The sequence below is a fragment of the Zootoca vivipara genome, chromosome 1 (genome assembly GCF_965207765.1).
Source record: "Zootoca vivipara chromosome 1, rZooViv2.hap1.1, whole genome shotgun sequence".
In the NCBI taxonomy this organism is placed as follows: Eukaryota; Metazoa; Chordata; class Lepidosauria; order Squamata; family Lacertidae; genus Zootoca; species Zootoca vivipara.
In genome coordinates, this window is record NC_142582.1 from 11,027,793 (window position 1) to 11,041,645 (window position 13,853).

The following is a 13,853-nucleotide window of genomic DNA, read 5'->3' on the forward strand; positions in this document are numbered from 1 at the left end:
AACATAGCGCTCGATCAAGAGCATCATGCTCTGCCGCAGGGTTTTCCAAACTTGGGTCTCCAGCTGTTTTTACGGACTACAATTCCCATCATCCCTGACCACTGAGTCCTGCTAGCTAGGGGTGATGGGAGTTGTAGTCCAAAATCAACTGGAGACCCACGTGTGGGGAACCCTGCCCTACCGACTGAGCTGCCCTTGCAGTCCACCCAAACCCAGGATCATCTACTACACGCTGGGCTGGAAGCGCCTCGCAAGGGGCTTCCAGGCAGGAGTCTGCTTTATCCCGCCTTCCCCTTGCGAAAGGAGAAAACAACCGCGCGGTCTTCTTGGCCTGGAAAGCCTGGTTTCCCTGGAGGGAGCAACCCGATTGCGGAAACGACAGGGAGAGAGGATCTGGTCCCAGCATGGAGCGGCAGCGAGTCATCCCCCTGGCTCAGTACCCTGGGGTCACCCGGGAGCGCTTTCTGCAGGACATCTACCCTCTGGTAAGGGGGGGGGGGAATCGCACCTTAACTTCCCTGGTTCTCTTGTTACCAGCGTTGTAACGATAATAAGCGTTATATTTTTGTAGAACTCTTAAAAAAAAACCCAAAAAACCCGTCAGACTGATTACCATGCTACTTCTTCGCCTTCTGTAAAACAGCAGCACCACATGATTTCCTCTCCAAATGCATGTGTTTGAAAGGGTGTGTGGAAGGTCATGCATTTAAGCTCTGTCTGGGTAGCCAAGCCCAAACTGATTTACAAGTTTGTGTGTATGTGGGTGACAAATTCCAGAAGGGTCTTCCTGTTAGGCTGCAATAGATTGTAATGGATTGCTTTTGTCACTTCAGCACCAGATGAAAAAAAATTCATCCACCAACCGCCCCCCTGTCCTGTATTTTACTAGAACATCACAGCCTCAACACAACGTTCATACTGACTTTCAGCAATTTAACAAAGACGTAAAGTTTGAAAGCATGTATGCATTGATTAGTAACATTATGCCAGTATATTCTTAGATGTCATAACTGTCGGTACTGTAAGAGTGGTTGTTGGTAGAAGGTAGTAAAATTGCAAAAATGTTCCGCAATAATATTTTTGTTTTTTAATTCTCAGAGAAAGCCAGTAGTGCTGAAAGGTATCGATTTGGGCCCTTGCATGACCAAGTGGACCGTGGATTACCTCAGTCAAGCATCAGGAAATAAAGAAGTAAAGGTTCATGTTTCTGCGGTGCCACAGATGGACTTTCTCAGTAAGAACTTTCTGTATAGGTATTCCATTTCAATACTTTCTCTGCTTTTAGAGAAATGCTCCAGACTTTTAGAGACTCTATACTTCTGCTTTAAACACTTTAATCAGGACCTGTGCTTTCACTTTGCAAATGGCATTCTGAATTAAGAGTTGTTATCTTGTGCTGCTTTGGAAGCTATAAGAGATTTTCTCTCTTCCAATAACAGCTGACCTGATGTTCTGTGACTAGGGCTGGGCGATATTTGGTTTTCAATGTGATATATAACCAGCTAAACATTGTGACATACTGATATATCACAATGTCTGAAATAAGGTTGGAGCTATGTAGAGGCACTGGCTGGCTTCATGTCGTCGTCGTCCCCCAACATTGTGATTTTTTGCATCACCCACACCATGATTCGCAATATATTGCCAGGTCAAAAATTATAAAACTGATATCGTGATATGGACTTGAGACGAGTTTTGGAGCCCAGTCCTAACACACATCATGATTGATATATCACCCAGTGCTATCTGTGACCTCTTCTGCTGCTCAGTTTAGTTTCAGGCCTTGACATCTTATGGTCCACCAAGGCAAAAGCAGTTCACTGCCTTTTGCGATACATTCAAATATTGTGCAGATAAGACTACTTTGCTGATGACCTGTGCTTGATTCTGTACACTCACCCTGTTGTTTTCCTATTGTCGTGACATCACAATTGGGTTTTATGGCTTTTTCAAACCAGAACTGGGAAATATATATACCAGGAGTGTGGAACTTCTGGACAGTAGGCCTAATTAGGCCTTGCTTCATCTACAAAATGAGCTGTGGAGGAGGTAAAGTAGTGGCTGGGCCAGAAAGGGGCACCTGCAAAGCCCTTTGCAAGGAACTTTGAAGGAACTGTCCACTGTTTGTAGGGGCTTCAAGTGCAGTGCAGACTCTGCAGGCACCACCGACAATCAGCTGTGATGGGCTGCACAAGGGAAGCTGCCTTATGCAGCCAAAGGGGCTACAGGAAGTGGCTTTGATTCAGAGAGCTTCCTCCAGCACTTTGAAGCCAAGCTGCTTCCACTGGACAGAGAAAATATGCTCCATTTAAAAACAGAGCATTTTTCTTTCTTTCCAGAGGATGCAGTTTGGATTTCAGGTGCTGGGAGTAAATGTTTCTGAATCCCAACCATGTTCTCATCAGACGGAGAAATGCTCTGTTTTCAGGAGACTCGGTTTAAGTGCCAATCAGCTGATTAACTGCTGTGCCAATGATCTTTGACAGGTGTCAATCACCTGCCATCTTTATGACATCAGGTAATTGACTAGTTGTCGCACCTACCTGTCAGAGTTGGCCCATCGTGGGGTGGGAATGGGGAGAAGGATCTGGAACGCCAGCTAAATCCAGTTCTTACCCCTGATACATACCATCAATACTGTGTGTACTTCATAGGTTAAGATAGTGTGTGTAATAATAATAATAATAATAATAATAATAATAATAATAATAATACTTTTATTCTTTATACCCTGCCCATAGTCAGACTTCCCGATACAGGGCTGCCTTCATATGTCTTCTAAATGTCAGATAGTTGTTTATTTCCTTGACATCTGAAGGGAGGCCATCCCACAGGGAGGTCGCCACTACCAAGAAGGCCCTCTGCCTGTTTCCCCATAACTTCACTTCTTGCAGTGAAGGAACCGCCAGAAGGCCCTCAGAGCTGGACTTCAGGGTCCGGGCTGAATGACGGGGTGGAGATGCTCCTTCAGGTATACTGGGCCGAGGCCATTTAGGGCTTTAAAGGTCAGCGCCAACACTTTGAATGCTATATATACCTGTGTCATGTCTTGTTGGTAGTAGGCCTATAAAGAATCAAGACTTGGAGTTCCGAAATGGGTGATCCTACTAGCATTGTTGAAAGGAAGGGGTTCCAGATTGTGCTGAGAATCTACCAGACTGTGCTGAGAGAGGGAGGGAGGGAGCTGGGTATGTGGTGAAGAAGCGGGTCCTGGAGAGCTTGGGGAAAATAAGCAATGGAGTTTATAGGCTAAGGGCCAGGGGTAGGCAGTGTCTTGCCCTCCAGGTGATTTTGGACTATGATTCTCATCAACCTCAGCCAGCATGGCAAATGGTCAGCTGTAGTTCAGCAACATCTGGAAGGCACCATGCTCACAACCCCAGTTGTAGGGAAGCAGGTGACATACAAAAGACCTAATACGTTTAGGAAACGGGTGAGATTCACCTACCGAATTCCCTTAGCAGAAGGCGGCACAAGGAATCCCACCAGAGCAGGCATGTCCAAAGTCTGTTTTGGGGGCTTAATCTGGCCCGCTGGTTAGTTTAATCCGGCCCCTGTGGCGTTTGTTTCCTGGGGTAAAATCCTCAAAAACTCCTCAAAAACTTAAATTCTAAAAAAAGTTCAACAACTTCAACCCTAAAAAAAGCTTGGTTGGCCCTTTAGTCAGCCTGCACGGCCCTTCACTTCATCAAATCTGGCCCTCTTTGAAAAATGTTTGGACAGTGACTAGCGCAATGGGATTCTCGCCCCCCTCTGGAGGTTCAGGAGAACCCCCAGAACAGCAAATACCCTTTTTATATGCAGTGAAATTGACAGCAGTATGTCTGATTATATGACAATTTTGTATTTCAACAGGTTTCTGATAATTTTCCATGACTGGAAGTTTAAAATTGATTTTATATAGCACCAATTAACGGAAAAATGCAGTTTTGTTAAAATGAAAAAATGGGGAAAAAACCACAACTTTTTTGGCATTGGGTTTGGGAGCCTTCTGCTACCCGGAGTGTTTTTTCTTGAATTGTTGGAACTGCTTTTCAAAGCCTAATTGCCGTATTCCCACCTCACAGACCTCTTTGTTCCGCTGTGGCTCTGAATAATCGCCCCTTCTTCCCCAGTGAACCAAGCAGCGTAATGTCACCACCAAGATCCAGTTTATCCAATTGTCCATTATCATTTGCCTGTGAAATTCCTAAGCTACCTTGGAGAGCTCCTATCCTCGTGACCCAATCAAACACAAAGGGGGACATTCTTACTTAAACTTCAGGCTGCTCAGTGTAAAAGAAAATGAGAGCCTTAGTTTTTGAATATAATGCCCCACCATAAATGAAAACCACAAATTTGGTGTGCCGGGGCTACTTGTAATTATTTCCATTGTAAACAGTGGGGCTAATAGCACAATCCTAAAGGAATGTACTTGGAGTTAAGTCCATTGACATGTTTCCTTGCCCGTATTAACATGACACAGCATAATTGAAACGTTAAAACACTAAAACCACCGAGGCTGTGCAAAGCTTAAAACATAAATCAACCAACAGTGTAAATATAAGCCAGTTAAGCAATTTGCAATGGGTTCCACACACCCCTGCCCACCCCGTTTAGCCTTGTGGGTTTTAAAAAGCGAAGCAATCTATGTGGAGTGGTTATTGCAATGGTGCCCCATATCTGGTGAAAGTCCTATTCCATGTAAAACGCCTGGAGAGTTTTAATTTAAATATATTTTTATTTCAGAACATTACCTTTCGATGTATTCATAAGGAGAGCCGCTGAAGCCAAACATACAGAGTACTTTATTTCAGAGGTAAGACTGTGATATTGTAATTACACTGAGATACGGCTTTTTGGGGGAGGTGTAGATTGAAATTCAAAATATTAATCCCGCGAAATGCCTTGAAATGTGAGATAAGACCTGTACTTTGCTGTAAACTCTACTGGGTGTAGGTGGTTCTTACCCTCAAGTAACTGTGGACAGGGTTGCATTATATCAGTACAATCTTAGGACTACCTACTCAAAAGTAAGTACTCCCAGGTATGTGTCTCTGGATTGCAGTGTCTCACTCTGGCCCAATCTTTGATGCATTTATAGCCAGTGCGCATAGACTCTGGTGGGATCCAGCATTAACAACCACCATCACCCTGGGGGTCCATTCCAACTCTACAATTCTTTTATATTCATCCCGGTGACTTACACTTTATATTTGCAACGTAATTGGCTGCATTATGACTGATTATATGATAATAGGCAGAAGGTAAAGGTAAAGGGACCCCTGACCATTAGGTCCAGTTGTGACCGACTCTGGGGTTGCGCGCTCATCTCGCTTTATTGGCCGAGGGAGCCGGCGTACAGCTTCCAGGTCATGTGGCCAGCATGACAAAGCTGCTTCTTGCAAACCAGAGCAGCACACAGAAACGCCGTTTACCTTCCCGCTGTAGCGGTTCCTATTTATCTACTTGCATTTTGACGTGCTTTCGAACTGCTAGGTTGGCAGAAGCTGGGGCCGAGCAACGGGAGCTCACCCTGTCACAGGGATTCGAACCGCCGACCTTCTGATCAGCAAGCCCTAGGCTCAGTGGTTTAACCCACAGCGCCACCTGGGTCCCTAATAGGCAGAAGAGTTCCTTTTAATTCTCTCTCTTTTTAATAGCACTTGTCCTGTGCGAGATTCGAAGCTGTTTCACATACAGTTTCTGAAGCACTTCAGCCCCTTTAGTTAAGACCTGTGCAGTTACTTTAAACATTTCCCCCTGTATTTCAAAATGTTTTAGTATTTGCCAGGTGCCATGAGGGGGCTGCTGATTGAAAAGCACGAGTCTAACATCTTCTTGGGCCGACAGAATTAGCTGTGTGGCTCTGGGATCTCAGCCTAGGTGTAGAACACTGGTTTGCAACGCAGTCCTGCATGTGTGTTCATTCAGAAGTAACGCCAATGCCCTTTTAAAATGTGTTGGGTGGGATATTGGGTTGTTTTTGTTTTGATTATGTATTTTGTGTTTTTATAGTGCAATTTTATCCTGTGAACTGCCCCAAGACCTGTGGGTATGGGGCGGTATAAAAATTTAATAAATAGTAATAACAACTCCCACTGTATTAAGCAAGGGGCTCATTCTCTCTTTGGCATGGCAGTCTTTGAGTGGACAAAGACCTAAAGCAGGCTTCCTCAACCTCGGCCTGCCAGATGTTTTTGGCCTACAACTCCCATGATCCCTAGCTAGCAGGACCAGTGGTCGGGGATGATGGGAATTGTAGTCTCAAAACATCTGGAGAGCCGAGGTTGAGGAAGCCTGACCTAACATCTTTAAGCTGATTAGCTAAATGATACATGTTTTCCTGATTAAAGACAAAACAGTGGTTCCTCTTGGCTAAAAATCTCCATACAACCAATGGTTGAGAGACTTTAATATTGTAATAATTTATTCAGTTAGCTGCTAATGATTAGGTCAGTGGCAAATTGCAACTCTTTTACACATCTACAGCCCAGTTTTTTCAAAATGAGATTTTTTGCAATAAGGAAAGTGACTGGAAAATGCACTGCAAAGTATGAGGTGAACAGTTGCTTTGATGCAAACAAATCAGAATGAATGCTAATTAAATAGCTACTGTTGGATGGGCTTTAAATCTAAATGAGTAAATAATTGTCAGGACCTTGCCTATGTTGATTCACATTATTTCTAAACAATGTTCCATTTCTTCAGCAAACAACAGGGGAAAAAATCAATTTAGCAAATTAAACTGGATTGATCAAGCCATTAGTGTCACCTAAATGGCCCCTCAGCAAAATATTGATGTGTGTCATTGAAATGACTTTTGTCTTTCTTAAGGATGAAAAATATTATTTGCGATCCCTGGGAGAAGACCCAAGGAAGGTGAGTGATGGTGGCTCATCTTAAGGAGTGTTCCTTTGCTTTCCTATAAAACACTTCATTTGGAATATGTCTTGTCTTAAAAAAAGAAAAGAGGGGAAAAGAGGGCAGTTTGGATCTGATGGGGGTTGGGTGGGAGAATTGACTGAACCCTCTTCACTCATTTAGAGGGCGTGTAGGCAGCAAATGCTGGATAAGATTCATGAGGACCATTCCCTGTCACATGTCACAACCCTTCCTGAGTCATATGATTTTGGAGATCGATTTGAAAGTGTACAAGTAGTGTTTGCAAAAGACCCTACTGCACGGGTGTCAAACACAAGGCCTGGGGGCCAAATCCGGCCCGCCAGACCTCGTCATGTGGCCCGCCGAGCGCCCCAGCCAGCGGGACCCAGCAGTGGGACCTTGCTGCTGAAGCGCCGCGCCAACAAAGCACCGACAAACAGCTGGGGCCGGGGAAATGCTTTTTGCCCCTGGGTCCCTTCGTGCTCTTTTCTGGCGCTGAATCAAGGCGGCGACCCCCCCTTTCCCTTTCTTTCTTCCTCTCTCTCGTTCTTATTCTTTCTTTCCCTCTACTTCCTTTCTTCTTTCTCCCTTTCCGTCTTCTCTCCCTCTTTCTTTTTCTTTCCTTCTTTATTCCCTTCCTTATTTACTACTCTTCTTTCTCTCCCCTCTTTCCTTCCTTCCTTCCTCTCTCCCTCCCACTCCCTCTTTTCTTTCTTCCTTCCTTCTTTCCTTCCTCCCTCCCCTCCCTCTCCCTCTCCTCAGAAACATAGGATGCTGCTTTATACTTCTGGCCCTTAAACCCTGGAACCAGGAGAGCAGCTCCAGCGAGTCAACCTCAGCCAGTCCCTTTGGTGAAGGGTGGTGGCTCACTGGCAGAACATCTGTCCTGCATGCAGAAGGACCCCAGCATCTCCAGGTACCAGTAGCTCTGCAAAGCTCCTGCATGCATGAAACCCTAGCGAGCCTCCACCACCCAGTGCAGTTACCAAAAATCATTTTTCAATAAATTGTACAATAATTGTACATTTGAATATCTACTTGCCATTATTCTGACTATGTTTCTGCTTTCAGAGCTAGTTATTACTTACATTATTACAAAAAAACAGTAATAATTGAATGCAGTGACAATAATTTATGATAATAAAGAGTGGACACATAGTCCTACAGATACAACCGGCCCTTTGAGGGTGACCAAACTGCTGATGCGGCCCCCAATGAAATTGAGTTTGACACCCCTGCCCTACTGCTTCTGAAGAATGTGGGACACTGGGAGTCCTTGTTTTCCTACGCAAACTTCAACCATGTTATTCTAGCTATATGTTCCTAATCTACAGTACTCATACCTCTCCTGTCCCCTTGCAAAAAAAACAACAAACCCCCATTTCTGCAGGGTTTGGAATTGAATGTGGCGTTTGGAACTTATATATTTTTTTAAGATGCAAAATGTATACACAATTACCGCATTTGTACACATCATATTGTGCCTTATTTATCCAAACGCAGGCCACAAACAACCCGGGTTATTGTGGCTCAAGGACCCAATTTATCCTTGTCAAACGAAAAGGCCTCTTTTTTTGGCAGCTCATACTGTTAATCGACTGAGTCAAATATTTGGTAGAATTTTCAAATGGCCCCTCATGTTTATGTGGGAAGAAATACGGGTAGATCTGCTCCTTAATTATTCTCAAACACACACAACTTAACCGGCTGCACATAAATGATACTCTTCAATGTATTCCTCACAATATCAAAAGTTTCTCTCATACATAAGATCAACAAAGTAAATAAAAGTCCCAATAAACCAGTCCATTCATAAAGTCCCAAATATGAGCTGCTTCTAATCCACATATGCCTCTGTGTATTCAAAAGGTCCGAAGAATCCCAATGGGATCTTGCTGCAGTTCCACGACAAGGATATCTGACCTTCAAAGGCACATCAAGCTCACATTCCTTACCTTTTCTAGACCTAGAAATTTATGTGGACCAATCTAGAATTAAAGTTCGTCCCTATAAGAAAAGTACAGAAAGAAATTCCTTTTTACATTGTAGTTCAAATCATCCCAAACATCTCTGAGAGAATCTTCCTCTAGGCCAATTTTTAAGACCAAAACGTAATTCATCGGACTCACAGGTGCCCACTGATTATGTATGAGAGAAACATTTGATATTGTGGAAAATATGTGCAGCCAGTTACGTTGTGTGTGTGTTTGTGAATGTGTTTTACGTAATCTAAGTTTGATGCTGGTTTGCAAGCCTTAATTATTCTCGGCACCTGTCCCAGTGATTTCCACCCTTTCCCCTTGGATCGGATACTTTATAGAAAACCTTAAATATGACTCCTCCCTTTTTTCTTTTCAGGAGATTGCAGATCTCAGAAAGCAGTTTCCTCTGCTGGCAGATGATATTCAGATCCCGGAGTACTTTGAAAAAGAACAGTTTTTCTCCACTGTCTTCCGCATAAGCTCAGCAGGAATGCAACTCTGGACACATTATGATGTAGGCAATATACCTCTAAGCATATTTTAACAAAGAACGATGACAAGCTCATATTAGGCTTTATTGGCAGCAGGGTGGGTTTGATTTAAATCAAATCGATTTAAATCACTAGTCAGTAAGACTTGATTTAAATCATTTTTTTGCAGAAAGACTCATTCTTGCTGGTATAGTCTTAATATTTACAACCAGATGAAGGTTTCATTTTTTGAATAAAAAAATTTCAGAGTAGTTTTTACAGTTACTGTATGTCAAAAATTACTGATTTGGTTATACTATTAGAAATACATAGACCGATAATTATGAAATTATGGTGAGGTTTAATAAGTTAACTGTTTATATTTGGACACCTTTTCTGCTGTACTTTATTGGAAGGAGAAAAATGATCATTTCCTTAATAGCAATTTAAACAATTTATTTAACTAAAACTCTAACATTATAGCATATGTATATAGTCATGTTTGTTAACTGATGCGGTTAAACAATTATTATTGTAGGGCAAGGAATGGCCACTTACCCAGTACTGTATATGATATAGCGCATGGGTAAGCAAACTACGGTAAGGCCCGGGGCCCAGATCCGGCCCAATCGCCTTCTCAATCCGGCCCACGGACATTCCAGGGATCAGCGTGCTTTTGCATGAGTAGAACGTGTGCTTTTATTTAAAATGCATCTCAGGGTCATTTGTGGGGCATAGAAATTCGTTCATATTTTTTTTCCAAAATATAGTCTGCCCCCCCCAAGGTCTGAGGGACAGTGGACCGGCCCCCTGCTGAAAAAGTTTGCTGACCCCTCATGTAGCGTGAGAGATAACAGTGCTCTTTCTCCCCAATATGAGCATCCTGAATTTCCAGAGCCACTGCAACAATGCTATGTAGAGCGTAGCTATTGTGATAACTGAAATTCTTTTCTGGCCACATGCCAAGTAATATTTGTTATTTTCACCTTTTTAGGTAATGGATAACTTCTTAATTCAGGTGACTGGAAAGAAGAAGGTTGTATTGTACAGTCCTCGTGATGCGCCATATTTGTATTTATCAGGTGTGTACATGCCACAGGAACACACTTTCAGTTGTGCAGTGGGATTCCCCCTCCCTGTCTCCTCCCCCACCCTGAGTCCCACCAGCGCCCCCCTCCCCTGCAGAAACTACTCCAATGGAGACCCTCCAGAGCAGATTTTTGGGGGCACACAAGCGAAAGGAGAAATCCAGTTGCGTAAGTGGAAGTCTGCTTTCCTAACAATGGATCCTGCCCATGGGGTTTTTTCTAACTAGGCCAGAGAAGATCCACTGAGCTTAAATTAGTCATGTCCATTGATTTCAGTGGGTCTGCTCTGACTTAGCTAGATACAACCCATTTTCTTCAGTGGTGAGCAGCTTACTACTCACATCACCTTCTGGGTCAAACCAAAGGCCTATCCTGTCCCACGATGATGCACCAGATGCCTCTGGCGAGCCCACGTGAAGCAGGGCATGACAACAGCAACATTTCCTTGCTGTTGCTCTCCGGCAACTGCTATTTGCTGTCCAACTGCCTCTGAACCTGGAGTTTCCATTTAGCCATAACAATTGATGGTCATTGCATGAGACTCTTAATCTCAGGGTTATTCCATACTAAGTAATGCTTTATTCCGCTTTTTTTACAGACCAGATGTTAAGCTAACTGCCCTGTAATTTTCAGGATACCTTTTTAAAAAAAGAAGAAGCATTGCCCAGGATTGTGAGCACATTGCTTTCTAAACAACTCCACAAATCTTCTGGGTCAGCACTTAGTCACTTCCAAGCTATTTAAAGAAAAAGAAAGGAAAAAAAACCCAAAACCAAACACAAACAAAATCCAGTTCTTTTCCCTACTGAGATAGCTAGACAGAGCAGGCAAATTATGAACCAGGTGCAAACTGGTAGAGATCATTTTAGTTATTCCGGTTGGCATTGTTTGCATTTTAGATGAGACCGAGTAGCAGATTCTGTTCAGAATGAGCCATACATTCAAGCAATCTTTATGGAAATCACTGAGTGAAGGAACATAACAAGGCTTGTAACAGAGAAATCATGTGGTTTAGTATGGAATCCTGTTGTGCTATGTTTACTATCAAAGAAAACAGGTTCTAGTATTTTTAGGATTGAGGGTATGTCAGCCGTTCTGGTGAATGTTTCCTTTAAAAGTACACCATGGCTGAATTGGATTCACTTATATTTGATAGCTGCAAATGTCAGCTAGGGTCATAGAAGTAGGGTACTGTTGACAGCCTTCAGCACACAGGAGTGTACACTCACACATGCAGTTTTTGCTCTCTGCCTTTTCCCTGCATAGTATGTTTGCATCCCTGAGAGTAATTGAATAGCAAAACAGTCACGTCCATCGTTTCTTCACATCTTCATTAGGTACCAAGTCAGAGGTGCTAGATGTGGACGACCCAGATTTGAAAAAATACCCTCTCTTTGTCAAGGCCAGACGTTATGAATGCCAGCTAAATGCAGGAGATGTCTTGTTTATTCCAGGTAAGAGGGCACAGAAATCTCATTTTGTTTCCCCCCATTACTTCTTGGATTGCTGTTTAAGGGGCTATAGGTGTACAATGTATGTAACAATCCCAAAAACGTATGGTGGCACGATTAATCAACTTAAATCTCATGGTACCGCCTTGCTAGTGTCACTGTGGATTTTTCCAAGAGGATGCATCTTTTAAAAATTGCACCCAAATGAATGCTGCATCACATCTACACAATTTACGTATCGGGTATGGTTTGCATGTGGATACATCTTCAATATAGCTCTTTTAGAAACTGACCTGACATAATTATGTGAAAGGACTATACCACCTCAGTGACAGAACGCTTGAATTAGTGCTGTCCACTGCTAACACAGTGCAACAGTCTGTCTTGTTCCAATAACATTGCAGAGTACTTGCAGAGTGTTGCTAACAGCTGCACATGCCCGTTTTCTTTGGCTGCAGTGTGTAGGTGTGTCGTGCTCCTAGGTATTGTATTATTCACACAGGATCTTAGGGCTGGGTGACTGAGAATATAGTCATACTGTGACCTCAGCTGTAGAAAACCGTAAGCTCCACCTAACTTACAGAAATATACTGTACATATAATTCATATTGACACAAAATATTGAAGGCTGAATACTGGAAAAATAGCAGTCTCTGCCAAGCCGAAACATTCTTAAAGTACAATTACTGTTTGCTAGCCATAAAAACTGGAATTTTTTTAAATTAAAAAAAAAAACACCAGAGCATTTGGAACAGCATTCTCTTTAACTGTTCACAGCAATATCTTACAGGTTTTAGTTACTGCATTGTCTGTAAGGCATTTTCATTACAAGTTTTTCCTCTCTCTCCTTATAGCTCTGTGGTTCCATAATGTGACTTCTGAGGAGTTTGGCGTGGGAGTCAATGTTTTCTGGAAACACCTTCCTTCTAATTGCTACGATAAGACAGACACCTATGGAAACAAAGATCTTGCGGCAGCCTCAAGAGCAGTACAGATTTTAGACAGGGCACTGAAAACCCTAGAAGAGCTACCAGAGGAATACAGAGACTTTTACGGCCGGAGAATGGTTTTACGGATTCAAGAAAAAACCTACAGTACTAACTATGAATAAATAGGTTTTTCTACAAACATCTTGTTAGCTGGCCTACAGACATTGCACATGGATACTTTACCATGGATACTCCGTTGTTCACCATTCCCCACTTAATGTGTGTGTTTGTTGGAACTTTGCCCCAAGTTTATATACAAATAAAGCTGTAGTACTGGTCCATCAATGAATAGGCATATAATTTGTCACCAAAAGAATTTATTTAAAACTTGTTTTAAATAGTTTAGATTATACAATACAAAGAGATGTAGGTGGTGCTTCTTTCCTATAACATTCTCTATAAGTATGTGGTAGCTTCAAGCAACTGTTTGTTTGCACATAGGGCTTTCTGGACCAGGTGATTTTAAATATATGAAGAATAAAAAACAGTAAAGTATCCCCCTCCCCCCCCGAACTGAAATACAAAGTTTATACAAGCAAAACCTACACAATTCACTTGGCAGAATCCATGAGCAGGTATTGAACAGAGTTTAATGGCTGCTTTTCTACATGAAGAGAAACAATGAGTCAAGCATATAAAGTATTGCAAAATAACAACTGCAGTTATTATGGGATTGATGTTGGGGGCTACAAATTAGCAGGTCATGCCTTATCAAACATCTGGCTCCGGTAGATACCATCCTGATAATCCACTGAGCTTTATTAAACTTGTTTTATTTCTTCCAAGATCTTTTCCCCGATTGAGCAGACTACCCTAACATCATTATCCTCCTCATGACAAAACACAGTTCTGCTCATTAACTTCCATTCCCACTTTCTAAAAATGTCTTTGCAAGCTATTTCATGTTTTGAAATGAAAATGCAAATTACAAGGGTTGATCCAGTGAACTGTGCAAGGAAGACAACAGATGCTGGAACTGACCTTAAAATGCAGCTGCAAACATTCATAT

The 13,853-nt window shown here is 42.5% G+C and overlaps 1 protein-coding gene across 1 annotated transcript; it reads left to right on the forward strand.

Moving 5' to 3' along the window:
- Positions 1 to 171: 171 nt before the first annotated feature.
- Positions 172 to 13,129, forward strand: TYW5 (tRNA-yW synthesizing protein 5). The gene is made up of 8 exons (XM_035136822.3): positions 172 to 485; positions 1,099 to 1,253; positions 4,729 to 4,798; positions 6,817 to 6,861; positions 9,223 to 9,360; positions 10,311 to 10,398; positions 11,742 to 11,858; positions 12,710 to 13,129. Exons 1-8 carry the CDS (start codon positions 405 to 407, stop codon positions 12,964 to 12,966), a joined length of 951 nt encoding a protein of 316 aa, XP_034992713.1. The 5' UTR covers positions 172 to 404; the 3' UTR covers positions 12,967 to 13,129.
- The last annotated feature ends 724 nt before the right edge of the window (positions 13,130 to 13,853 follow it).